This window comes from Serinus canaria, chromosome Z, assembly GCF_022539315.1.
Source record: "Serinus canaria isolate serCan28SL12 chromosome Z, serCan2020, whole genome shotgun sequence".
NCBI classification, from domain to species: domain Eukaryota; kingdom Metazoa; phylum Chordata; class Aves; order Passeriformes; family Fringillidae; genus Serinus; species Serinus canaria.
In genome coordinates this window covers 28,847,866-28,875,554 of record NC_066343.1, presented here as the reverse complement: position 1 = coordinate 28,875,554, position 27,689 = coordinate 28,847,866, and the positions used below count along the sequence as shown (strand labels likewise).

At 48.1% G+C, this 27,689-nt stretch overlaps 1 protein-coding gene across 1 annotated transcript; it reads left to right on the top strand.

The window, feature by feature from the left end:
• On the top strand, window positions 1–27,689 carry B4GALT1 (beta-1,4-galactosyltransferase 1). The gene is made up of 6 exons (XM_030237054.2): window positions 1–328; window positions 13,048–13,283; window positions 20,375–20,562; window positions 22,007–22,129; window positions 23,612–23,716; window positions 24,312–27,689. The coding sequence occupies exons 1-6, from the start codon at window positions 58–60 to the stop codon at window positions 24,445–24,447; spliced, it is 1,059 nt and encodes a 352-aa protein (XP_030092914.1). The 5' UTR covers window positions 1–57; the 3' UTR covers window positions 24,448–27,689.

The following is a 27,689-nucleotide window of genomic DNA, read 5'->3' as shown; positions in this document are numbered from 1 at the left end:
CGTCCCCCGTCGGCGGAGCGGCGCGGGGCGGGCGGCGCTCCCCGCCAGCGCAGCGGCATGAAGGAGCCGTCGCTGCCCGGCACCTCGCTGCAGCGGGCCTGCCGCCTCCTCGTCGCCTTCTGTGCCCTCCACCTCTCGGCCACGCTGCTCTACTACCTGGCGGGCAGCGCCCTGGGGCCGCCTGGTAGCCCCGAGCCGCCGCCGCGCCGCCCGCCGCCCGCCAACCTCTCGCTGCCGCTCTCCCGCCCGTCGCCGCCCGCCGCCCGGGTCCGATCCCCGCCCGCCGAGCTACCGCCGGGCCCCTGCCCCGAGCCCTCCCCGCTGCTCGGTGAGTGCCGTCCCGGCAAGGTTTCGGGGGGACGGGCAGGGGTCCCGCCGCCCGGGGGTGCCCGACGCCGCCCGGGCCGCGGGGGAGGAGGCGCGGGCGGCCGCCGCCGGGTCCCGGTGCGCCCGTGGGCACCTCTCCCCGCGGAGCGGGCGCGGTGTGACAGCGGCGGGGCCGCTCTCGAGTGTGCCGCCGGCGGAGGGGGATTGTGGGAGAATCCCCGGGGAGCCGGTGCGCAGGGGAGCGCGGCGCGGATGCTTCCGCAGGCACGGCAGCGGCGAGCGGAGCCCCTTCGCTCTCGGGAAGCGCTCCCACCCCGCCCGGCTAGGTTTGTTTCTGGCTGTCGTCGGAGTTGGGTAATTTCCTCTCGGAACTCTACCCAAACTGCTGCTCTTGCGCAATGCCAAGGTCAGGAGGGTTTTTGCGCTGTGGAGGCTTTTCGCAGCCTTTCTCTATCCGCGGACCTGCTGAATGAGCGACACGGGTTTAAAACGAGCTGTGAGGCAGGGTCATGAGTACAGTTGTTATGTATCCCAGCGGCGCTTTCCCCTGGACATATTTGGTCCTGTGATGCAGTACCGTGATACGTGGCAGCCTGGCGTATGTTTTATCTGCACTGGAGCTTTGCTCCCCATAGGCTTTTTCCACGACCGCTTGGGTGCTGGCATGCTGGCAGCATCTCGGCGGGTTTGCAGCCTGCTGGTGGTCTCATTTTCACAATGTGATGACCTGGAGGTGTTTTGATCTGCTGGCTTTGTCACAAGAGTTGGGGACAAAGGGAATTTCAGATTTTTTCGTACCTTTAAAAGGCTCTCCCACCCAACTTGTTGCTTGTAACTGCTGCTCCTTGAACAGACACTCTTGTGCTGAAGGTTACCATGGCTTGCTGGCATCTCAAAATGACAGTGGCCTGGCCACACCTTGGGCCCTTGAGCCTGGGGGTAATCTCCCTCATCCACCAAGTGTGCCATTTCAGCATAAGGTACCTCTGTTACCAGAGATCGCATCAGGGGAAGAGTCTTCAGAGAAGCTACCTGTGGTTTTCCTTTTACGGAAAGGACAAAAAAAATCATGGTTTCTCCTGGTGCTTGCTGGTCAGCTCTTTATGGATCAATGCATCTGAATTACAAATGACTGTTTTGTTATTTTAGGAAGGTGGTTTTGAGGTCACTAAAAGAAACTGTCCTGTGTTTTGTTTTGTTGTTTTTGATTCGTATCTTTTGCTTTTTTCCCTACATCACTTATGTTGAAAGTGGCCGTGCAAGCCTGTCCTCAGAGAGTGGATGTGGGAACCCTTTATGAATATGGCTTTGCTTTGAATGGTCTCCACTTAGTCTGATCCTGTCAGGAGTCAGTCATGTGCTTTGGAAATGCCTGGAATTTAGAGAAATGCTTAGTGACTCCAAGATTCAAAGTGTTATTGGAGTTAGTTGCTGAAGGATCATTTAAGATGTTTCAAATCATCTTTGTAACATCTTCTGTGCCGTTCACTAAATCTGCCAAAGGCCAAATGAAGCTACTGGCAGTGGTTACAGATGGTCAAGAGAGCTACAGGACCACAGAAGAGGTAGCTCTTTAGGATAGAGTAGGCAAATGTTTTCTAGCTGTGTTACTATAAATCTTGATGCCATGATGTGCTATAAATCTTGACACCATGATGGTGCCAGGCTACATGTGACTGCACCACCCCACAAATACTGAAGAGTATTTTTGGGGTGGTACAGTCACATGCAGCCTGGCACCATCACGGTGTCAAGATATATAGCCAGCATGTAGGTGAGAAGCTGTTTGTTCTTTTTTTTTTTTCCTCTGTTCTTTTCAGATTTTGGTAGCAAACAGGATTTGTTAAACAATTGTATTGTGCCTCTCACGTTGGTCAGAGCTGAGTCTGCCCTGATCAGCATCTCATATGTCTCTAAGGCCACCATGAGGAATAGAGGGTATGCACTTTGTGGGCACTTCTGACATGTAATTTTCCCACCCAGAACTCAGAAATGTCCTTTTTGAGCTCAAAACTCACTTATCAATATGAACATAAAAAGCAGGAATCATCCTGTGATTCCTGTATTCCTAAAAGCATGGGGAAGTGCTCTGAGGGGAACAGGTAGCTCCAAAAGCTCCATTTCCTCAACAACCCAAAATTTATTTTAACATACATGATTCTGGGTTTTTTAATTTCCTGCCTGCCCCTCCCCCATCGTTGTTGGGAAGCATGTGATGACTCACACAGGATATGTGTGACTGAACTCTCAGGCTTTTTGAATGGTAAAATAGCCAGGTACTCATTTCAGAGGCCCACAGTTTTCTTCCTAGCAGTCTTTAGAGAGTAGTTTACAATCCCTGCTGTCTGGCTCTGCAACAAATACATTAGCTGAATGAGATTTAATCTCTTATAAGAAGCTGCCAAATTTTAAATGTGCTTTTATGGTTCACTTGCTATTATTTGTAATTTAAAAGAATAAATCAGGACTGGGGTAATTCTATAATTCAGCTTCGAGCTGAAAGTCCTTAAAGGCTATGCAATTCTCTAATGCAAGGTAATATAAGCATTTTGGAGTTATGCTCCAGTTTAGAGCTGCATGCTAATGAGTATCTTAAATGGGGTATCAGGAAGCAGAACCTGCTTGCTGCAGTAAAATCTCAAGAATTCCGAGAAATTCTGGTTTCTCTGAGAAGCCCAAAAGCAAGTAAATCCTGGTTTTTCCTGCAGGTGTCCATTCTCCAAATTGTTGCATTCTTTAAGAGATGCAGTACAGTATTGTGGTATTGGTTTTGGTTGGGTTTTTTTTAATAAAAATTTGCTCTCTAGAAATAGTGTTGGCCTAAGCACTTTCAAACCAGTCAAATGTGTTCTACTATTTCCATGAGGTTTTTGTATTTTGGTGTTGGGGTAGTTACACGCCTCCTGGTTTAAGGAGGGTATGCACAAGGGGTCAAATTCTTCGGCTGAAAGATCCCTTTCCAAATGAGCTCATTGTAATGCAGTAGAAGTCTGTAAAGCAGAATTTCATAGACAGGCTTATCTATGTTTCAGGGATGTAATTTTCAAGTCCTGCCCAGGTGAGTGCGTGTATTTATGGAGGTTATTTTAGAGTACAGCTGTGTCCTTAGCCAATTCTAACCCCCATTTGGACACCAGGTGTGGCTGGGATGGCAAACATAAAAGATGCGCTCTTGCCATTTTTGCCATGAGCATCTTCTGGGAAGGTGTTCACCCGGGTGTGGTAAATATTGCAGCCATATGTCTTTCTTAACAGCTTTTCATGCCCAGATATAAAATTAGAAAATTGATAACTCTGTACACTAGTAATAAACATATATTCACAAAACAAGAGGGTAGGTTAATGTATGAACCAGTGAATTGTCCAAAGGACAAACCACTAGAGAGGTACTCATTTTCACTAAGGTTTAAAAACAGCTTTTTCCTGGGATACCATAGAATGGATTGGATTGGATTGGATTGGATTGGATTGGATTGGATTGGATTGGATTGGATTGGATTGGATTGGATTGGATTGGATTGGATTGGAAGGGACCTTAAAGATCATTTAATCCTGACTCCCTGGTGTGGGCATACACTCCTTTACCTACACCAAGTCATTCAGAGACCCATCCAACTTGGCCTCGGACAAACACTTCCAGAAATGGGGCATCCAAAACTTGCCTTGGCAACCTGTTCCAGTACCTCACCACTCTGACAGTAAAGAATTTTTTCCTAACGTCTGATCTAAACCTGCTGCACTTAAAAGCCATTGCCCCTTGTCCTGTCACTATCTTGTCAAAAGTCCCTCTCCAGCTTTGTTTTCTCCCTAGAGCCTTGTCCTTTCCAGCTGAACAATCCCAACTCTCTCAGCCTGTCTTCATAGGGAAAGTGCTCCACCCTTCTAATCATCTGGACTCACTCCAGCACTTCTGTGACCTCCCTGTGCTGGGACCCCAGAGCTGGATGCAGGGTTCCAGGTGGGCTCTGACCAGAGCAGAGCAGAGGGGCAGAATCCCCTCCCTCCCCTGCTGCCCATGCTGCTTTGGATGCAGCCCAGGACACATTTGGCTCTCTGGGCTAGGAGTGCCCATGGCTGGGTCATATCCAGCCTCTTGTCAGCCAGCACTCCTAAGTCCTTGTGCTTGGGGAACTTGGGCTTACAAGGAAAAGAACTGTTTCTCCAATATGTCAAAGAGTTCTGGATATAAACTGGTGCTTCCCACTTCCATGTTAGTGAGGCATGTTTTAAAAAAGCAAGGATTGAAAGAAAAAAACTCCTTTGGACAGCTGTCACACAGGGAGGAGAGGACACAGGCTGTTTGCTCACTGCACTGCTTCTGTTGCCTGTGTGTCAGTACAAGCAGGTGCTCTAAACTGTTGGTGCTGAAGGTAAGTGATAAGGGTTTTCTGATGCTTTGAGGTAGCCTTTAAAATCAGCAGTGATGCTTATGGTCTGTATTACAGAAGTGTTTAGAGGTTATGTGCTGCCTGAGATGGAATTCATAAATAATATAGTTTGAGGCCCTGTACATGTGGACATTTTGTGGGCAAAGGTAGAAGCTGTTTTACTGCTGGCAGAATCCAGGACAAAATAGGGGCAAGAGGGTGAAAACCTAAGAGATGCTAAACTCACCACTTCTTCTTTTGGGAAGACTTCTAGTGCTGACAGTGCTGAAGGGATTTGGTAGGTTTGGCCTGCCTAGGGTCTGGGCATCCTGTCACATTGCCTACCTGCAGTCAAAGGTTCTCATCTTGCTGTGGGGGGTTTCTGCCCCAGGAATTGGAGGCCTCTGAATCTCTGGAGTCACTTGCAATACCAGGCAGTGGAGATAACATTTGCTTTGCATGTAGCATCTCCCTTTCCTTTCTCACATGGACCTGCCTTTTTTAACCTTTTCTATATAGAAAGTCCCTGCTCCTTCTTGCCTGCCTGGGTGCTGGAGGCATTGCTTTTCTCACAGGCACAAGCTGGGGTTGTGTTGTGTCCATCTACTGCCTTCTTTTAAAAAAGTAAAACAGAAACTCAGAGAAGAGCATGGAGAGAGCAGGGAGAGGGGGGAGATAACATGTGAGTCGGTTTGCTCAAATTTAAGCTTTCTTGGCTTCAAAAGAGGGTTTGAGAAACTGTTAAACTTCTCCAGAGAATATGCTTAAGATGTTTGGCAGGGAGCAGATGTGTGATCCTGGCAACACCACCGACAACTCCACAGCTATCTATCTGTGTGGCTGGTAGCACATCATACCTCTGAAGCACAGGCTTCCTTGGCAGGCAGGGAGCAGCTTCTGTGAGGAAAATATCATTAGCATCCTCTTATCTGGTCAAAGTGGAGGTCAAGGAGTGTTAATTAGGCTCGCAAAGTAACTTGGAAAGGTACTGTGCTGTGCTGGAGAGCAGCTGTTTCAGGGACAAAGCACAACAGAGAAGAAAAGGAAAGTTTTCTGTCTCATGCATGTAGTGTTTTATAACGTGCTTATTTCTCTGCCAGCATTGATCTGAAGCAATAGCTAGTTTCTTTGGAGATTGGGCCAAGTTTGTGTTTGGAAAGAGACAGATAACTTGCAGCTTCCAAAACAGCACTTGGACGCAGAGTTCAGTTAAGCTCTTTCACTTTCTTCCTCTGGTATGGAGCATCTTACTCTGATTTAATTCAGCAGATAAGGAACATTGTCCCTGTCTTGAGGGCCATCCTCACCCCAAAGGGCAGGGTGCTGGAGGCGCACAGTCCTCAGTAGGGAGGTGCTCTAGGTCTGATGGCCTCACATACAAGCAGGAGGTGCAGGGCTCCACAGCTCGCCTCCTTTCCTCATCAGTGGACTCTACTCTCCAGCCAGACACTGCTCCACTCCCTCCTGCACACCCTCCTATGCAGGGCAGAAGGGGGATTTGGTTTTGGGGACAAACCCAGGCAGTCCACAGCAATACTGCAGTGAGGGGGCCAAAGGTTTGGTGTGTTGGGGCATGTGGATGGAGCAGTGTCAATGTTCAGCTTGCTCCTATTTCTCTGGGCTGGAGAAGGTCTTGTTGCTCAGCCTGTCCCCACTGGATCAGTGGGTGTTTTTGTGCAGCCCCTGCCTACAAGGACAGGTGCCTGGTGAGCCAGGTGTGGACTGCATTTACAGTGCAGGTGCTAATTTCACTGAGGAGTGGCCATGACCAGAGGCATGGCAAACAGCCTTTCCAGCAGGCTTCCAGCTGCTGCTGAACTGCAGGGAGCTGGGGCAGTCCTCAAGCTTTTGCATATGTTTGTCTGAAAGAGATTTGCTTTTGTCACCTCCCCCAGCTGTGGTGTCACTGGATTTGCTTTGAGGGCAAAGAGACAAGTTACCTGCAAACCTGTCCTGCTGAATCTGGAAGTGGCCTGTAAAGGCCTTTTTGGGATGGGCTCCCCGAACCTTTGTGCTCCAGGGCAGCCCACGAAGCAGCAGCCGTCTCTCCAGGCATGCAATGCCCTCCTGCTGTCTTCACCTCCTGCGCTCCCTGATGCCAGCAGCAATCCATACTTTTGGGGTGCACAAGCCCTTGCAGAGTTTCAGCCAGACAGACACACCTCCACCCACCCCACTGGCACCTGGCGCTCCCCCACCTCTCTGGGGAGTGCACCCCAGCCCTGGGGCAGTGCTGGAATCCAGGTGCACATGCCACGGGCAGGATGGGATGGGGCATGGGAGAGGGGCTGCAGAGATTGCCTGATGACTTGGGGCTGCCACTGGCAGAGACGTGTCTGAGATGCCACTCGACCTGGGAAGGCTCCTGTCCACACATCCTATCCTGCTGCATAGTGGGGTGTTTGTGGCTGATGGCTGCTCAGCCTTCTTCTGATCCATGTTTCTTTGTTTGTTTGTAGTTTGCTGTTAAGAGAGCCTGGAATTTAATTTTGTGGTTGGTGGGAAGAGCTAATAACATGCAGATTGCCTGGCTCAAAGGGAGACAGTTCAAAGCCACCTCAGTGAGCGTGCACTGGATTTGAGCCACCAGGGAAGACTTTGCTTCTCTCCCAGAAGTACCCTCCAGCAACAAGACCGTCTACCCTTTTCTTTATTTTGTTCTAAAGATGCTGCATGCTACTGTCAGTGCTGGGGATTGGGTTAAGAAATTTTTTTCTCTGGCTGTAGTTGCCAAGTTCATCAGGCAGACCCAATGTTGCCAGCACATGTGATGCATCCTCATTTTTTTCAGCCTGTTTTCCTTTGGGGTCCACAGTTGCAGATGCCAGACCATGTGCAAGCCTGCCCAGGACAGGAGATGAGCCCATGTTTCATTGCCTTGGTGTAGCTAACATCTGTGGGGGTATGCAACTTCACAAGTGTAGATCAGCCAAATGAAATGTATCCCAGCCTTTGGGAGGGCAGGTTTTTGGGGTTTTTTTTGGGTTTTTTTTTGTTTTGGGTTTTTTTTTTGTTTGTTTGTTTGTTTGTTTTTTTTTTGTTGTTGTTGTTTTGTTTTGTTGTTTTTTTTTTTTTTTTGTGTGACTAGGATATTTCTAGAAAGACCGAAGGAGTTTTTTCTTTAAACATTCCTAGGGGAGCAATGGCTGCAGGCAGCAAGAGGCAGGGGCTGGCAGCCAGTTGGCCACTTTGACCCGTGAGTTGCATGCCAAGATGTGGCTGCTTGGGAGACCCAGGTGGGCAAGGGACATGGGGGCTGCCCTGTTCCCCCACCGTGGGCCTGAGCCATGACTTGAGTCTGTCTGGTGCCATCTGAAAAGCTGCTGGCACAGGTCTGAAGTTTAGCTGATGGGAAATTATTTTAATTACCTTAAGAGAAAATTACTGCTTTGACGAACTGTGTGATGCAGCTGCCTGCCTGCCCTGGAGCTGCCATGTGGGGCTGGGGTCCAGCCCTGCTTCACAGCCTGGGGTGGGAAACTTGCTCTCACATTGTTTGGGGTGGAGCTGATATTGTTTTTCCCAGCCAAGGCAGGCTTGGTGTGGCTGATGGGCCCTTCCTTCCCTTTTCTGTTGGGCCCCTGCAAAGAGAGGGTTGTTTGTTTTTTTTCTCTCTTGCGAGCTCTGCTTCTATTTTCCAGCTTTCCTTACGCATGAAGATTGTCTGAGTGTGGCTCAGTGGATGGATAGCAATGCCCAGCTCTCAGCCAGGGTGATGGAAATGTTCTTTTTGGCTCTGTTCGGGGAGAGCCTTTTTCCAGCTGCTGCTATCTGTTTTTGCTTTCATTTTCACTAAACTAAATGTCAGATTGATGCCTGGCTTAAAGCATGCAGGTGGATTTTGCTCGTTTTCCCAGTGTAGCCCTCGGGAGGGTGATTCAGATGGCTGGATCACTCTTCAAGCTTGTCCAAGAGACTAGTTTCCCTCCCTTCTATTTCCTTCTCCCAGGGCTGCACTGCCTTCCTGAAGAATAGGGTTCCCCCCAGTCTCTCCTGCCTGAGTCCCCCAGGGCTGCCCTTTGTGGCAGCAGCCCTGTTTTGTATCACCTGTTCCCACCTTCTTGGATGGAGTGTGGTGTCATCCTGTTTGCAGCCCCTGTTGGGATGCACGAGTACACTGCGAGGCATTGCTTCCTGAGTTCTCCCAACACTTCTAGTATAGGGAAAGTGTTCCTTGGAGCCTCCCTAGATCACTCCCTTTGGTCTAGGGAGGCTAGAGCAGTCTCTAGATTTATTATAACATCAGGCTGAGTGGATTCTGGGCTGCTTGTGTGAGGGTCCTCTCATTTTGGCTCAGCAGGATGAGCACCAGGAAGGCTGTGTGCTGGCAGCCTCTGATGGCAGGAGGTTTAGGTGTTGTGATAGGCATGGCCATGGGGAAGTTGGGATGGGAAAATTGCTGGCACTCTGGGACAGGCTCCTGGGGCTCCAGCGCTGACCTGCCTCTGCTTTTTGTTTTGTGCAAAAAGCTGCATCACTTTTTGTTTTGTGCAAAAAGCTGCCTCACTTTTTGCTTTGTGCGAGAAGCTGCTTCCGGTTTGTGATGGCCCCTGGCTTTTCCTGTGCACCTTCCCTGTGAGCAGAAATGGTTCTGAGGGTCAGAGGGGAGGGGCAGGAGTGGGGTGGCTTTTTTTTTTTGTGTATCTTTCTCTTACCCTGCCACTGCCAGCTAAAGCCTCCTTTTACAAATTCTGAAATGTTCTGATGTGATGCTGTGCTTTTGTGTTCTTTTGCAAGCTTCCTACAGTTGCTTATTTATGTTTTTGAGGTTTTCTTTTGCAAAAAAATACACAGTGGAGGCTCGTGAAGCTGCTGTGTTGGAGCTTTGTGATGCTGGACCCAACAGGCATTTGCCTACAGATGCCAGGCTGCATGGGTAACCAGAGTTACAAGTCTGCACAGCGCTGTCATGCCTGTCTTTTTAGAAGGGACTCTGTATACAGTGACTCCTGTGTCAGGCAGTCAGCTTGAAGAGCATCAGAAAAGATTCACATGGAGCGAATCGAACTGGGAAGATTACCTATTACACATAGAAAGGGACACAGTTATGACAGGTGGGACAGCTCTTGCAGTGGACTTTGCACATTTTCTTGGCATTGCAGATTGCATCCTGAGTCAACATCCTTGGGAAACAACAGCCCTAGGGATGCTTGCTATCCAGGTAATCAAATTTCAGTGAAAATGATTTAAATTAGTAGTTGGAACTGTGACTCTCTTAACCAGTTGGAAAGCCTGTGTGTTTGTGGATTTGGCTTTAGCCTTGTCCTGCTTGGGAAGTGAAATGAAAGTGTCAATTTGCAGTGGGTGGTATGTTGCTGCTGCTTTGTGTGGCTTTACGAAGTGGAGTTTGTTTTAGTCGTTCTGTATTTCAAAACAGCCTGTTCAGATTTTTTTCTGGTTTTGTATTTGGTGAAGGTATTAACTGAGTGATTTGTGTCCAGCCTGTCTCAGAGGTGCCTGCCTTGCTGCACATGGATGGCACTGGTGCCTGGGGTCTTCTCACTGACCTGGGTGTTGGCTGCATCCCTTAGGGCAGGATTTGTTAGAAGGTGTGCTGCCCTTAAAACTGCTTCATTAAGCAGGAGGCTGAAGCTGCAGAGATCATTTCTCACCAAAGCCCTTCAAGACTATGAAACTGTTAAATCTGCCTTCTGCAGCTGTTTTTTACAATGAATATGCTGTCTGCTCCCATCTTTTCCTCGCCAATGTTCCAGTCTCCATAAGGCAAGCAACAGTGAGTGCTGGCAGGATGAGTGGTCTATGTTTCGCCTTGGGGGGCTGCTGGATGCTGGCCAGCAAAATGCTGTTTGCAGTTCCAAATGCTTGTGGCTGTCCTTGCCCAGCTGGAGCTCACAAGTCACCAGTGGGAGATTTCCTCTCTAAGTTCACCTAAATGGCAGACTTTCATTTCCTCCTGCCTTACTCTGAGTGGGCTCGAGACATTAAAAGAACCTTTGTTTGTTAAACCAGAAAGCATTCTCCAGTCTGATGGGGCTCACAGTCACTTCTTGGGAGCAGCATCTGGGAGAAGAGTCCAGTAACTGGGAACACAGAGCCCAGCTTGTCCCAACAGGAACAGGCTTGTTTGATGGGACAGCAGCCACACCCAGCGCCTGGCAATGGACTAGGCTGGCAGGGCCCACTGAGGGGATGTGTTGCTTCTGCCCCTTTGCTTCCTGCAGCATCCCAGCGGGTCCTGCTGCTGGCAACCAGGTGCAAGAAGGATGGGAAAGTAAAGTCCCCGGGCATAGATGCCCAACATAATCCCATTTGCTGGCCTTGACCAGTTAGGTGAACCATGCCCGGTGCAATGCCCTCTGCTGTTTTAAAATCACTAAAGTGTAGCATTAGCACTAGCATCCTAGCTCTGAGTGCCAGTCTCCTAATGGAGGTGACACTCATGGGCACAGGGACGGCTGGGGGAAGTGGGCTGGGGCCAGAGGCTGTTCTGGAAAAATGCTTTCCACCATGGTTTGGAAGCAGCCCCCACTTTCAGCAGAGACACGAAATGTACTCCCCCTCCTGCCACCTCTGGCCTCATTGATAGATTCCTGTCCCACAGGCACAAGGATGGCGGTGCCTGGCCCCGATCCTGTCACCATTGAGCCCCAGTCCCAGTCATTCCACTGCGTGTTCCTTCCTGCCCGAGTTCCTCCAATTTTTTGCCTCTTCCTCCTGCTGCAGAGCACCTTTTGAGCTCTCCCTGCAAGCCACATTTAGATTTCAGAACAGAGAGGATTTGGTCCTGGCCCTGCAGCTGCAGGGCAGCATCCACAGGGTCCAGCTTGTACCATGGGGCAGAGAGGGTGCAGAACCAGGCACAGGTGTCAGCGGTGCAGCTGGGAATTGCTGGAATGCTGGGCATGGGCAGACTGATCCCAGTGCCCCTGGAGTCTGAGAAATCACTGCCTTCTCCTCGCATGAGAGGGAAACTTGCCCATTTAACCAGCGCAAAATGCAGAGATCAGGAGATCCCTTTGCATCCACCACGACATAGGTGCTATGCAGCAAAGCTTCCCTGCTGCCTCTGGATGTACAGCGAGTACCTCTGCCAGCTTGGCCAGTCTCCTGCTTGTCCTCTCCAGTGTGAGTGAGCACAGGTTAGTGCAGCAGCACAACCAAACTGCAGTCGCTTCTTCTAAATGACCAGGGAATGAGCCACGGTTATTTAGTAGCAACTGTGGTTTGGTTCAGAGATGGGTCTGGAGAAGTATTTCTGCTTTTTTCAGTAGTCACATGCTTTGGAATGCACAAGGTTGGTTGTGATGACCACTGCCTTTCTGAGCTCCGTAGGTCACTTGTGCTCCTTCTCAAGGGGCTGCCCCAGGGCAGGGTACCCCGCCTGGGGGTCTCTGCAACAAATGTGAGGTGGTAGCATTCGTGATGCTCAAACACACCCAGACGGAGGAGGCTGTGTGAATAGGAGGGTACAGCAGCCAAATCCTTAAGGGGTGATCCTCAGACTGGTATTTGTGGTTGATGCTTTATGCCTTATGCCAGGGGACCTCAGCAACCCCTCCCCCCATTGCGGAGTTTGTGCCAAGTGCAGTTTGTTGACTGGCTGGTGCTGGAAGCAGGACGTGGCAGCAGGAGAGGCCCTTTCCTTGGTGAGTCATTCCATTGGTGCTGGAGCAGCTGGAAGCAAATAGAAGGGCCAGCCTCTGAAAGGGCTTCTCTGGTGCCACCTGGACTTCTCACTTTTAACCTGGGTTTGACACATTGTTTCAACAGTTTCAAAACCTGCCACTTTGAAACCATCTACAGGAATTGCCAGCCTGTATGCAAATCTGGATATGGGGTTTTTTTTATCATTTCTATTACAGAACTTCTAATAAATAAGTGGCATGTCTTCATAACACTGAAAATATCTCTAAGAAAAGAAAAACAGGAGGGGGATTTTATTCACTTTGCATGTGACTGTCCTAGGTGATTTTGTTGGTAGGAGAGCAGAACTATTTTTGAAGTACTTGACTCTTGGGCTGCCTGAGGTAGGTGAGAGCCCAGAGGGCAGTACTTCAGGCTGGTTTTGTGGTGCATGTGCCAGGGAACACAGCTCTTGGTTGGCCACACAGACTGTAGGATGTGTGGGTCTCAGTGTTAGTGACTCCTTTGGGCTCTGATACCAAGAGGACACATTGTTTGTGGGTCTGCTCTGACTTAGTAGTGTGAGGTTGCTTTGGATATGGATGGTTCAAGCTTCAATATCTCCAAGCACTGATGGGATTGTGTTTGGAACAAAAGCTCTGTTTCTGAGAAACCAAACCCAACCAAAACCCCAAAGTGTGTAAAGGACGCATGCTCAGAGAAAGAGATTGTGTGTGTTAATTTGCTCTGTGTTATGACTCTCTTCCAGTTGGTGCACTACGTGTGGAGTTCTCCCAGCATGTAAACCTGGAAGAAGTGGCAAGAATAAACCCACAGGTCAAAGCAGGAGGTCGTTTTGCTCCGAAGGACTGTATAGCACTTCAGAAAGTAGCAATAATCATACCGTTCAGGAACCGAGAGGAGCACCTGAAGTACTGGCTCTATTACCTGCACCCAATTCTCCAAAGGCAGCAGCTAGATTATGGAGTATATGTTATCAACCAGGTAAGATGCTGGATTCAAGCTTTTACACAGCTGTCACAACACTGCCTGTGCCCCTTAAAATAGAGGAATGGTTGCTTTTCTTTGAAAAGCAATAGGCTGGCAGGCAGGAATAAGTTGCTTAAAAAAAGAAAAAGAAAAGGAAGAAAACTTTTGCTTCAATGCCTTTGGTGGAAAACCAGAGATCCCCGCTTCTGCTCAGGTGCAATTCAGTCAAAGAGTTGCTTAAAGAAACCACTTGGTGAGGAGGAAAGAATTCCTGATAGCCCAAGCCAATTAATTATCTCTTTCCAAATGTCCTTTTTTCCCAAGTGCTGCAGGAATGGCATGCAGAGATTTTTAAGGTGACAAGTTGGTATTAATGCCTAGTTTGGTAGTATATGTGCCGTAAATGTGTAGGATTTCACTTTATCAAGCACTTTCTGTTCATGTTAGCACACAGAGTCAGGATGGAGAAAACAAAGCTGTGGCAGTGGGGCAGGTAAGTGGTTGTCTTCAGGGGAATAAACAAGAAACAAGCAATCATGATGAAGTTATTGGAGTTTTTGGTTTTGGGGCTTTTTTTTTTTTTTTTTTTTGCTGTCTGGTGGTCTTCAATTTGCCTTTTAAAAAAAGAAAGCCATAAAAATGCACTCAAGACAAGCTGTCTTAACTTATAGCATAATGGTGTTTAAATAAGTGAGTGTTGTTCACCCTTGGAAAGGCTTAAAATGTGCAGGCATTTGTGCAGGCTGCAGGGTGAAAGGGCAGATGCAATTCTGAGAGCCTCAGCAGAGACCACCTTCTGGACAATTTCACTGCAGTTTCTCTTTTGGTTATGTATTTTCATCCTGTTTTCTCAGCTCAGTAAGAACTGAGATGAAATAACATGTTTCTTTAAGTGTTAACTCCTTAAACTTCTGCTTGGATTAGCTGGTGTGTTTGGGCATATCAAACACCATGAATATTTAAAATGGTCACCGAAGCGATGAATTTCGTCACAGACTTGAAAGTACAGGGAGCCTTATCCCGAGAGAGAAACTGACACTCCATTACTACAATTTCTCTTGCTTTGCTCATTTCCAGGGTACCAGAGATCAGGACAAAAGAGATTCCTGGGGAACTAGCACTCGTTCCCCAGCACAGCAGCCAAGATGGTTGGGTGTCTGCATCTGACTGCATTGTGGCCTGAGAACACAAGGCATTTCCGCAGCTTGTGGACTAGCGTGCTGTGGCCTAAAACTGAGCCCTGTAAGGAATCCCATCCCATGCAAAGCAAGGAGAGCTGGTGCCGCTGCGGTGCAGCCGCGCAGGGCCAGCCGCAGCCCTCCGTGCTTCGGGCACATGCAGCGATTGCCCTGCTGGTGCCACGGGGCTGGCTGAGCTATACACCCTGCAGGTCAGGGGTGCAGGTGGTGCCTCCCTGCTCTCAGCACAGCTCGGAAGCAGGAGGGTGGTGTGGCATCCAGCAGTGGTCCTGCGGTGGGGGCTGCTGCTTTCCTAGGCAGGTGTAGGCACCCGCCAGCTGTGAGAGCTGCCTGCCCGTGGTCAGGGGCATCACTTCTGGGAGAGTAGCCGCCGCCGCTGCGAGGAGCTGGCAGTGCAGCCGGGGGTGGTGCTTCCCCATCGGGGGGGTTCCAGGGTGAGGAAAACAGTGTGGTGCCCCTCAAGGCAGGCAGTGTCTGAAGCCTGGTTGGAGTCCCTGCTGCTGCTGTGCTGGTGCATGCTGGCTTGCATTGACCTGTGTTGCTGGCACTCCTCTTCTGTGGTCCTGTTCTCCAGTGCTAGGGCTGTGTCCTTTACAGTTAACTCTCACAGAAGTTTCTGGAGCAAGTGTTTTTTCTCGGGTGCATCCCTTTGGCATAGTTTGAGTGAGAGTGAAATGCAGTACACAGGGTACATATGCAGTAGATGTAAGACTACTTGATTTGTAAAATAAGCGTTCTCCTTCTGCATGCCTCTAATAAGCCATGTCTAGAAGTGGAGTGGTCAGTGGTAGTAAAACTGCTGGATGCATCTCCCAAGAGTGAGTGGGAACACTGAATAGAGAGAGATACAGAAAATGTATTAGTTCTTCCAGAAGTACAGTAGGAAAACAGTCTTATTTCTCTGCTGTCTTGACAATTGCTTTTCTCTTTTTCTTGTCTGTCCTTCCCTTTGCATCTGCCCTCCTTTTTTTTTTTTTTGGTGTTTTTTTTGTTTGTTTGTTTTTTGGTTTTTTTTTGTTTTTTTTTTTGTTTTTTTTCCCTTCTAGTGGGGAAATATTACCTTTACTTGTTAATCCTGTCTATAACAAAGCAATCACTGAAGCAAGGAGAATTACTGTGTGATCTGGTTCTTACACGCTGCCTACATGCTCTTCTGTGCTCCGCATCTCATAGAAAGAAAGAGGAGCGCTGAGCCCTGCTACTGCTGCACTGGTAATGTCAAACTTCTTCCTTTCAGCACAACGTGTTTCTGTCATGAGTCCATTGTGTCTCCACCATGCTGTTCTTGTGTGCTTGAATGCCTCTGAGTAGGGCTTGGGTGAAGTCAGGGGGATGATGTTTGTAAAATGTCCGATATGTAACGGGAGCCAGTGGAAAATAATGTATTATGTTTCACCTTGCACACTCCACCCCTAGAAAAACCAAACCCTGCACGTTGGAGGATTTTTCAGGTAAATCTGAGATGAGGACACATGGCTGGGCACGCTCTGCCCAGGGCCCATAGATGCCCCACAAGTGACAAATTTGCAGCGTCTCCCTCAGCCTTGCTCACTCCCACTGTTATCCATGTGTCCTCCTGCAGCTGCTGCCATTGCCATGCGGATGCTCAGGTCTAGAAATTAATCTTCTCGCTGCATTTCAGCCCATGCAAATGCCCATGCAGCCAGACTAAAGTTTGGGAAAGGGGAAGCTTAGCCAGTTCCCTGGGAACTGGGCAGTTGTTCAACCATTTTCCACTGGCCCCTGCTGCTATTTGCTGTGTCTTGGTAGCAGTTTTCCAGAGAGGTGTGTGTGTTGGGGGTGTGTGTGTGTGTGTGTGTGTGGGTGTGTGTGCTGGGGCATCACTCTTACTCGTGTTACTTTGCAGGGGGTATCAGGTATGTGAGCAAAGGGAATTGTGCTCAGCTTCTGCTCACCCTTGCAGTGGCAGGGGAGACAGGTTTCGACTGGCTGCTCTCTCCCACTGCCCAGTGTAATTGTGCTGAGGCCTCAAAACACTCTGTGACAGAGAAAAGCCAAAGCGTCTCCTGATATCTCTCTACGGCTCTGGAAATTTTTTTCTACCTGGTCAAGTCCACTGGAGGAAGGACTTCCCCATGGATATTGCATGTGTAGTTCAGGCTAACTCAGTGTATCCCTGACTTAGCTAGGAAACTCCTGCTGGAGGTGATGGCTTTCCTTGTTGGCCAGAAACATACAACATACGTCCTCACCATTACCTCCATGATACCTGATGAGCGTAGGATTCAGGTGAGAGAGATGCAGCCACATTTCATCTGTGCTGTCTGCAGGAAGAATCACAAAGCTGCCTCCTGCATAGACATGGAAGGCAGAACAAAGTCAGGATATGTGGCTTCTTGCTGGTTTGCAACTCCTTTAGTTTGAGTAATGATTCCAAAAACCTCCATTTTTTCTGTCTAGCACTTAAAAAGAAATAAGCCCTGCCTCCTTTGGCAGAACAAATCAGATTCAGCTGAGGTAAGGGGTGGGAAGTAAAAAAGCCTAGATGTTGTTCTGCTCAGGCTGATCATTCACCTCCAGGTGCAAGCAGGAGTCAGTCTAGACCTTGCAGGACTGAGGTGGCAATTTCTCTGGGAGTGACAGAGAGAGTTAATTCAAGAGCCAGAAGCAGGTGCTGGGCACCAGCACTGAACTCAGATGTGGGTTAAGTTTCAGGACAAGAGAACATTGAGACAAAATTGTCAGGAAGAAGAAAATAGCAAAAATGTGCTTGGATTACATGTTTTCTGTCTGAAAGCCTAGGAGAGCATGGAGGCTATGCCTAGAGCTTGACTGCATTGTCTAACTAGCAATCCTCTGTGTGCTGCCTCACTCTTCAGGATAATGCTCCTCTGTCCAAACAAGTCCAAACTAATCCATTTCTTTGTGACAAACAGCAGCATTCATGGGATGACAAGCTACTAGGCTACTAGAGGTGAGAGATGGAGGTTTTTTCAGCTGTGCTTTACCTGCTTTCTCAAGGGTCACCAGCAGGTACTGTGCTCTGTGCTGACCTGGAAGGAAGTTTTCACAGCTCTGGTCTGTTTTGTTGTTTTTCCAAAATGTCAAAGGATCAGTCAAAGATTGCAGCATGCATGTGAGTTTTGAGAGATATTTGAATCTCAGATACCACAAGCATGCCAGTGCTTTCACATTGCCTTAGGTAGAGAAACAGATCTTCTGCAAAAAACAAAACCTCATGTCAGTCTTTTTTTTTGTTCCAATGTATTGTGTTTAATCTCCACATACCTTCTGGGACAGAAAACGGGCCTCCTGCAGTCCAAGCAGTCACAGTTGGTAACAGCCTTGCAAAGTTTGCTGCATGAGCTACATGCTCACTGTAAAGTTAGTAAAAAATGGCTTGGAGAGGGTTCTTTGTTTTCTTGTATAGGCTGTGATTCCCTTCTTCCTTGTCTTTTGGATGCGAAGCTGTGTGGCCATTTGGGAGGAGAGTGGCAATGCCGACATGAAGTGTTTGTCCTGTGCCCTGTCCCTCTCCATGCACAGAGCTTCAGTGTGAGCTCTGCCAGGGTCCCGTGGGCGAGGTGGCAGGAAGGGTCCTGCATGCTCTTGATGCAAAACTCTCTGTGCTTTGAGAATTTTTGGGGAGAGGTTTAAAAACACAGCTCCTTGTAGCACTGTTATCCCCATGTGTCATCCAGAAGAGTTAGAGGCTACCCGAAGGCACAGTTTAATTACAGCTAAGCCTCTGATGGCAACAAAATTGGTGCCCTTTGCCTTGAATTTCATTAGGAAAAGAGCAGCCAAAGGGTATGAAATGAGGCCCCTCTCCTAGACTGGCCTCAGCAGCTGCTTTGACATGTGAGCACATTGCACTTTGCACCAGCACTAGGACGAGTCCCCCTCAGAACCTTGGAGCCAAGCCTGGGTCTGGTGTTGTGGGACCTGAGGAGTGCTGGGCAGCCAGGGCTGGGCAGCAGCCTTTGCTGGGGAAAGAAAACCCTCCAGTCTCATGATCTCAGCTGCTTCCTCTCCCCAGCCTCTTTGTTCCACTTGCCTTCATTTTCTGTGCTTGAGTTTTCACTGCTCTCACTTTATGTATGATGATGATGATCATCCACCCACCACCTTATTGTTGTGTGAACCCTTTTGTTTTGGGTGAGGATGCTGAGAATTTGCTCAGATCCTCTTCCATGAAAGCTTACTCCTCCCTGTGAAGTCATTTATGCCCAAGGCAGGTGAGGAATGCTTTTGAGAACTGGTTTGACACTTGCACTTTTAAAACCTTCATCTGGAATATACTTGGGGCTGTTTCAAGAACCTCCATTGGCTCTTCAGCAGCAGATCTGTTAATTAGTCTGGATTAAATAGTTACCAAAATGATTGCTTATTAGCCAGATAAAGTTGTTACAAAGAGTATGGTGTTTCAAGCTGCTGCTCCTTGGGCACAGTATTTTATCCATCCTTGATTTGCATCCCATGTTAGGTGTGGGTAGTGCAGGGTGGGGGGGCAGCTGGCACAGTGTCCTTTGTTTTTACACTGCTCAGAGAGTGTGGAGGACCTAGAGTGGAATGGATTTGGCAGTCTTGGTTTCCATGCTGGCAAAAACCTTCAGTCTCTTTGAGTGATGCCCTATGAATTTCTTTCTACCTGCTCTTATCCCTTGTGCAGGGTTTGGGTTTGAAGCTGCTGCTGCAGAGTGGGGTCTTCGACTGGAAATCCTTACTCTCAAACCACCAGTATTCTTGGGGTTTTGGTACGATCTTTTAGCTAAAAAGTAGAGTCCTCAGCAATTTGCAAGCATGTACTTGTGCTCAAATCCACATGTGCTTTGGAAATGTTTTTGCCTGAAAAAGGCCGAACAGGTTCTCCTCAGGTGCTTCATTACTTGGGGAGGAAAGTAGAGATTTTCCTGCCCTGCTTTTTGCCAGTCCCTTAATTAGCTGTGCTTGCCCTGGGATCAATATGCCCTGCTGTAGTGTCAGCTCTTTTCCCATCATGGTGAGAGCCTTCCTGATTGCATTTTCCCCCATCTGTCAAGGCCCCCAGGTCAGATGAACGGTGGTGGAAGAGCACCAAAGAAAGGGATGTGCCACTGCAGCAGCGGCAGCATCCACCTCTGGAGCTGCAGCCCTTTCAGGAAGCAGCTCGTGCTGGCCTGCCATGCCACAACCAAGGCTGTGTGTCACAGCCATGTGCCAAACCTGCTGCCCAGGGCCCAGGGAACAGCCTGCTCCTGTTCATGGCTTGGCAGAGGGTCAGAGGTGAGCAGCAAAGCATCAGACCTTGGCTCCTGGTGCCATCTCGTGCTTTGCATGTCAGGTCTGGTGTGTTGCTCAGCAGTGGCTGTGCCACAGTCTCACAGCCATGTTGTGGCAGGGCTTAGGAGGAGGGTGCTGACATCCTGGCCACAGCAGGATTTTGGTCCATGGTCCTTGTCATGGCTGTAAGTTAAAGCACTGCCCATGTTTCTCTTTGTAGCAAGAGTCCCTTCTTCCAGAGGAGCTCACCTCTTTTTGCTTTTCTCTGCCGCTCCAGGAAGCCCCACCTGCTTGCCCTGTATAAGAAAATTCAGTCCTTAAATGCCTGTGCATGGAGCGGGACATAGGGACTGCTTACCATCGTATCAAACCTGCCCTCCTGGGGACTCCCACCAAGAGATGGGAGCTGAGCTGAGTCCAGCCTTTCCTCAGCTGTTTTTCCTGCCCCCATGGTTTGCAGCTGTCCCAAGTGTCATTGTCCCACAGGCAGCATTTGGGGTCACTGGAGGTCTGCTGCAAACATGGCATGGGTGTTCAAGGGCAGTGTTTGGGCTCAAGCTCAGTCTGTCATCAGGGCATGTCAGCCCTCTGCAGCAACACCGGCCTCTGGCAACAGGTAAAAAACTGCTGCTGTCAACTGTCAAATCCAAGTCACTTAACTGTTTTTATTTTTTTTCATATTAGGATGGAGAAGAAGAATTTAACCGTGCTAAACTGCTGAATATTGGATTTGCAGAGGCCTTGAAGGAGTATGACTATGATTGCTTTGTGTTTAGCGATGTGGACCTCATCCCAATGGATGACAGGAACACCTACAAATGTTACAGCCAGCCACGGCACCTCTCTGTATCCATGGATAAATTTGGATTTCGGTGAGAGGCCTTTTGGACTGGCATCTGTTTCCTAATAGCACTGCCAGCCTAGCAGGGCAGGCGCAGTGTTACACATCCCCGCCCACCACTGAAAGCATGGGAAAGCATCTCTCCCAAAAGCCTGTCTTAACGTGCACGGCCCTGCAGGGAGCGGGTGGCTGCAGGGGAGGAAGGAGGAGAAATGCAGCTGAGCAGTTTATTAAAATTCACAGCTTTGGAAGGTGAAACGAAGGGTGAGGAAGAGCCAAGCAGCCTTCGTTTAGCAGATGCCCACATATCCCTTCTTGTGTTTCAGCCTGGAAGCTGGAAGACAGCTAGTGTTTCCACCCAGTCTGAAAAGTGAGACACTCTCACACAGCGAGAATTATGTGCAGCTTTAACAAGACTGCATCAGACACTATTTTAAGAGCAAGAAAAAAATTTTTTGCCTGTTTGGTTTTATGCTGCTGAGAGACCTGACCTGGTACATGAGAGCAGCACAGAGAGAAACTTCTTGCAGCTTACATTTAGGTTTAGCAAGCTGTTCTGAACAAAAACCTATCTTGCTTTTCCTTTCAGTTTTAGTTGGTTTGGGGGTTTTTCCCCCTGTCCCAAATCCCCAAGGAGGAATTTAAAACTCACCTATAAAGTGAAGGCTGGTCATGACCCTGTGGCGGCCAGTAGTGCTAAAGCTACAGCAGTGGTGGTGTTGGCAGGGTCTCTGCATGTCTCCACGCCAGACCCAAGCCCTGCTCCAAGCAGGACTGCCACTGGCACTGCAGCAGATGCAGTTCTTTCTTGCACGGAGGTGAAACTTAAAACAGAAATGCGTGGCCCTGGGGATTTCTCTGCTTGTTAAAGACAGGTCTGTACTATGTCCTGGTGATCCCTGTGTGGACCCTCTCCTTATGCTCTGGGTCTGAATTTCATCTGTCTCCAGTCTCCTGGTAAATTGTCCCATTTCAGGTGGGAGCTGAAATGGGGTTGGCTTTCTGTGTGCAAGGTCACACTGCCAGCTCTGTTTTGGGCTGCAGGCTTCCTTTTGGGGTGCTGAGGAGTGTGGAGGTGAGCGGTAGAGCTGCAGGAGGAGAAGGCTCTGTGGCATATCCAATGTCTGTCTGAGCTCTTGCCACTCCTGTGGCATTCATGTCACCTTTGGTGAGGTGATATGCATTTTGGCCTGTCCTTTGAGGACAGTGTACTGCTTAGCAAAAGGCTGCAGCTACTTCCAGTTGCCAAATACTTCTCAGATATATTTGGGACTGAGCCCACCAGTTCCCTCTCCTTCAGCTGAGTCCAGAGTACCACAGCACGTGGCTGCTGCCTGTGGGGGGAAGGTGCCTTGCAGTGGGAGTCAGCTGTGTGTGGGCTGGGTGAAGGGCAGCAGCAAGCCCTTCTCAGGCAGACAGGCTGCCCCTTGGCTAACACCTCTTCTCCTCTAATGTGCTCTTTTCTCTGCTTCCAGGTTGCCTTACAATCAGTACTTTGGAGGTGTGTCTGCCCTGAGCAAAGAGCAGTTCACAAAGATCAATGGGTTCCCAAACAATTACTGGGGCTGGGGTGGTGAAGATGATGACATTTATAACAGGTAAAGAATTTTTCCTCCTTGGCACCCTGGGGTGCATCCAGGGTGAGAATGAACATAGACCTGCTGGTTTCACCTGGGTGTGGGGGAACATGGGGTGTCTCCAGGCAGGAGGTGAAGGTGATGTGTGGGCAGCCTACTGGCTCAGTGAGAGCAGGTTCCTGCTGGTGCTGGCACCCCATTTCTCAGCTCTCAAGGTGCAGTGGGGAGGGGCTCTAGTTGGAAAAGTCACACCCCTCTCCCCTCCCCCTGCCGTTGTTCATGCTCCCTATAGCCTCACCAGGATCCACAGCAGTGCACTGGCTGAAGAGGTGTACTTCTGGGTCTCCCAGCACTGGCTCAAAGAAGAGAATTCAGGACATGCAGCTGAAGGTGGATGAGAGCTTCACCCACCTTGCCCAACGCAAGATTTATTTGGGTCTGCAGCCTTGTAGCAGATCCCTTTGTTCCCAGGAGAGTTCCATTTGTCAAGCTGTCTGTATAATGCTGTGAGCCATTTGAGCATGACTGGAAGTAAGCTGAGCAAGGTTCAGAAGTGCAGGAGGGGGCAAAGGTGTTCTCAAAGGGCAAACCAGGGCGAGGATGAATATGCTACCTTACAGCTTCACATATCTCAGCATTCACTGAGAGAAATCATCATGAATGGCTTGTATTTGGAGGCCTTCTTTATGTTTCTCAGTATCAAAACCACTCTGTGATCTTTTCCCTGGGGTTTCTGAGCTCTTCTAGGCTTCAGGAAAGGTGTTTAAAAAAAGATTGTACCTTCCTGAGGTTTTGCACTTTTTTTAAAAAAAGAAGAAAGGGACAGCTTTCCAGTAGGGCATTCAGAGCAAGGTGGCAGTCCTTTCTTTTTGGGGCACTTGGGTTTTGAGGAACAGAAGATGCTAGAAAGAAGTGAAAAGGGAGAGGCAAGCAAGAAATCAAGTATTTTTCAGCACTGATATCCATGAAAAAACTCTGCAGGTGCTTTGTAGAGAGCATGCAAACAAAGGTGGGCTGCCCCTCACGCAGTAGGTCCCAGCTGGGGCCACTGTGACTCCGACCATGTGTCTCCTTTATGCTGTTTCACCGCCTTTCACCTCGGTTTCCCCCAACGCTGCAGCTTTCACATCACAAGAAATTAGTGCTCCTCTGGCTCCCGTCCAGATGCGTTAAAAACTAGATGACTCCCACTCGAATTCGAGTCTACAGCCTGGACCAGGGTCAATGTGGGTGTTGGGTGTTGTTTGGAGGAGACGAGGTGTGAGTGAGGGTGTGGTGAGCTGTCTTGGCGTTGGCAGAGGGAGGTCTCTCCTGCACACAATAGATAGTGTCTGTGGGAAAGGACTGGCTTTCCTTCCTTCTGTCAGCAAGCTTGGAAGTGCTTTAGTAACATCCCCCCTCAAAAAAAAAACCAACAAAGTAGGTAAAACCAATGGTTGTTTGTGGAAGGTGTGGCAAAGCATCCCACATCCTTTGGGTGTTTAATGTACTCGCTTTCTACAGGCTGGTGTTTAAAGGCATGGGGATATCCCGTCCGGATGCGGTCATTGGGAAGTGCAGAATGATCCGGCATTCCCGGGACAGGAAGAATGAGCCCAACCCCGAGAGGTGTGTCTCGCCCTTGCCCACAGCAGGTGTAGGGGTGCCTCCTGCCCCTGCTGCTCTGACTGCTTGTCTTTCTCTTTGCTGGGCACAAAGGTCCAGTGTGGAAAGGCTGCAGCCATGTCCTCACTGACTGAGCTCTCTGCTCCTGCTCTGTAAGCTAGGACCTTCCCCTTGCCAGTTTATTATGTTTGTAGACCTTTTCCCCAACATGGCACTGTGGCATGAAGGCCTCTCGTCTTTTTTTTTATTTCTTAAATGCCGAAAATTAGATTCTGAGCAATTGTTTCCAGCCTGTCTTTGGGGTATAAACCTCTGCTCTGTAAACCTCTTTTCTGCTCTGCAGAGCTGGGAAAGGACCTGTGGGATTTAAAAGCTTGGCTGCTCCTTCCTAGCTAAAATTTGACCCCATAGGGATGCACTGGCCCATTGCTCAGGCTGGGCAAATCTGGGAGTTTATGGCACTGACACTCAGGTTTTTCTTGAAACACCTGCGATGCTGCCTGAGAGGCATGCAAAGATCAGATCTTTTAAACATTTTTCCTTTCTTTCCTTGTTGTCTCCACCCTCTCCCCCACTTTTTTTTCTTTCCCTCCTGCAGGTTTGACCGAATTGCTCACACACGGGAGACAATGAATTCTGATGGCTTAAATACACTCTCCTACAAGGTTTTAAGAACTGACAAGTACCCTCTGTATACAAAGATCACAGTGGATATTGGCTCTCCCAATAGCTAACATCAGAGACACCACAGAGACTTGCCGAAGACTTGCCTATATTGCCCAGGATATCTGGCCTCACTGATGCATTATATGTGCTGGTTTTATAAAAGCTGCAGTGAACCAAAAAAAAAAAAAAACCAAACAAAGGCCTCTTTTGGCATGCCAAAGTGTCTCCAAATTAGTTGGACAAGTGCTTTTTAAAATTTTTTTTATTATAAAAATTTAAACTTGACTTCACACAACTTTCTAGCTCTCCGTTGTTTTCTAAGTCCAGAAGGTGTACATACGAGTTGTAAATAGTTACTTTGCCAGAAAATGTTGAATCTGATCTATTTGCTGCAGTACTCCCCGTGTTGAATTAATTGCTGGACTCAAATTTTTCTGATTATGACTGTGCTACATTAACAGTTACTGCCCATGATATTTGGTATTTTGAATGAGGTGTGTGCAGGCATTCTTTTTCATTCATTCCTGATTTTACTTTATGAAGGACTGTAAAATGCTGCTAAAATTGTCCAAGTTTACGCTTTGCATTAGATTTTTTTTTTTTAATGGAGACAGCAAAATACAACTTTTTTTCTCAGAGTGACCAAAACAAACATCTCCTCTATGTACAGAGCAGGTGTTGAACAATCAAGTCTGGATTCAATGAATGTCATTATTTCTTTTAATCTCAAAGGAGGCTTTGAGTGAGTTGAGACAGTTTGCCAGAATTTGTGGGTAAGCTCCCTGCATAGGGTGGGAAGCAATAGAGATGACCTCTCTAAAACTGCTGGCTTCAGATAACCTTACTTCTGGATATGATAGAGATTATTTGCTTCAGCACAACACGACCTGGGAATTTTTGGGGGGGGGGATGGAGGAGTTCAGAGAGGGGTTTGTGGTGTGGATTTGTCTTTTGGGTTTTTTTTTTCCCCCCATGAAATAAAGATTAATTTAATTGCACAAATAAATTATGGCCTTAACATTTGCTAACACTTGTTAGCAGTGGTAGGAAGTTACCACGCCATTTAAGCATTGTCTGAAGCTAAAACCAAAATGTTCTCTTGCAAGGTTGTGCATAAAACTTGAAATCTTTTATTACTTTTGTTGTTGTAGCATTTTAATAACTTTTAAAAGTAATTTGTGTATCATCAGCAGTATATTTAATACCAGATTAAAGTAGGGTGCAGCGTAACAGGATGTGATTCAAAGCCTCCTTTATCTTTAGACTAGTAGGCTTTTTATGTGCGTCATTATATATAAGCCATGTATTTTGTTTGCTCTGTGTATTTGTCTATTAAATCTCCTGCGGTGCTGAGATTTTCACAGCAGGGCTGACATCCAAATGATTTTTCTTTGCCTAAAGCCTGTTTGCAATGTGTGTCCTCTATCTGGAACCTGCCTTCTGATTGTCTCAGGCTTGAGGGGCATGCACATTCTGCAGTTCTGTTTTCTGTCAGTGCACCAGGGCACCACCTGTACCAACCCTGCTTTTCCTCCCCCAGCCGTGTGTGAAAGCCTCAAGCGCTGACACCCAGGGAGCTGGTTTAAGTGATTTAAAGCTCTTCGCCAGAACTCAGAACTGAATTCCTTCTGGTGAGTCCTTTGCCACCAGCTCTGACCACAGCAATTTGCACTTCCTTGGCCTGTGCTGAAGGCTGTTAAAATCAGGGACGCTTCTTGTATTGGGGATCAACTTCAGCACTGCCTTTTTTTTTTTTTTTTTTTTTTCCCTTTGTTTGGTTTAGTTTGTTTTTTTGTTACATTTTTTGAGACCTGAAGGTTTTGCTGAACCCTTGCACTGCAGGGGTGGGATCCTGCAGGGATCAGGGAACAGTGCATTTCTTCTTAGGCCAGCAGTGGCTCACAGGATGCATAGGGACTTTAATTACTAGATGCCTTTTCAGTCTCACGTTGGAGAACTCTTCATTTCCTTTGGTTCAACGCTCTGTCTGGCTAGACTTGCTGCTCCAGTCATGGTGGGAGGTGTGGAAAGATGGCCTTGCATGGAGCAGGAGCAAAGTGCAAGGAAGGAGGCTTGTGGTTGAGAGCTTATTCCTTGTTCTTATTGAATATTTTAAAAAACCCTAAACAATACAGTAGTCTTTATGGCAGATCAGGCTCCAGATCATAAAGATGCAAGGGAGTACGAGACGTGTTTTACAGAAATCAGGTGAAAAGTCTTCCTGTAAAACTTTGACATGGGTGTAGTTTGTAGCCCTAATATAGACACAGGAGAGGATTGTTTTTAAATTTTTTTTCAAAGCTACCTTAAAAAGGAGAGCTCCACTTCCACAGGTAGCAGCAGATAACCAAATATTTATCAAGGCTGCACTTGAAAATGCCATGTCTTTGCAGAGAGCACCTCAATTTTGTGCTGAGCCTTTTGTAAGTTGAAAAGTTGGGACTTCAGCTGTAATGTCTATCTGCTATCAGGTGGGTGGGGGAGATGCTGGCAGCATTCCTTGCAGTGAGATTCTTTGATGGTTAGAAAAAAGTTAGTGCAACAACGCATTGTTTGGCTGTATGCTGAAATTATTCAATGTCATGGAGGTGGGATGAGCGCTTGTTTTAGGCTGCAGTGATCAAAGGTTTCTACAACATGTGCCTTGAACGAAAGAAGAAATGGAAACTGGAAAATCAGGAAACCTGAAAACCCTTTTCAGCAGGGAGATTCTAGCAGTGCAAGAAGCTGCTGCGTAGTTTCTCTTCCACTGCTGAAACAACAAGCCATGTAAAGAACTGAAGCCACTTTTTGTAGCTGGTGTTGCCCTTTGGTGCTGACCTGTGATTTCTAGATCTCATGGTCTGTGTAAACTCTGTATCAGTCAAACTCATTAAATGCTCTTGACTAGACCTGGCCATGAAATTTCTCTCCTGGGGATTTTCAGGGGCCACATCTACAAACACTCATGTTGCACCGAAGCCGAATCTGACTGTGTCCTATGGTGGGTGGTGTTTTTTTCCTCTCCCCTGCGGGTGAAAACACTCAAAGTGATACTGTTTGTAACTAATGGTTGAAACCCAGAAAAACAGCTTCAAAGGAAACGCTAATGCTTGGATTCTTTGGGATGACTGACTGCTTGTTAGCATGAGGGAAGGTCCTGATATGCTGCTTTTCCCCAGGATGATACTTGTATACTGGACTGCCTTTGGGTTTCCTGTAGATGGTTTTGCTTTTGCATTCTTATCATTTATATATCAAGGGATGTGTAATCCAATGTGCCTTCTTTACCATCAATGTCAAATAAAAATATTTTCAAAGTTTGACAGCA

Excerpts from the sequence above, each read along its gene's own strand:
- B4GALT1 (XM_030237054.2), top strand. The coding sequence starts at position 58 with ATGAAGGAGCCGTCGCTGCCCGGCACCTCGCTGCAGCGGGCCTGCCGC. Across the intron at positions 329-13,047 it reads CGAGCCCTCCCCGCTGCTCG|TTGGTGCACTACGTGTGGAG; the intron begins GTGAGTGCCGTC and ends ACTCTCTTCCAG. Across the intron at positions 23,717-24,311 it reads AATGAGCCCAACCCCGAGAG|GTTTGACCGAATTGCTCACA; the intron begins GTGTGTCTCGCC and ends TCCCTCCTGCAG.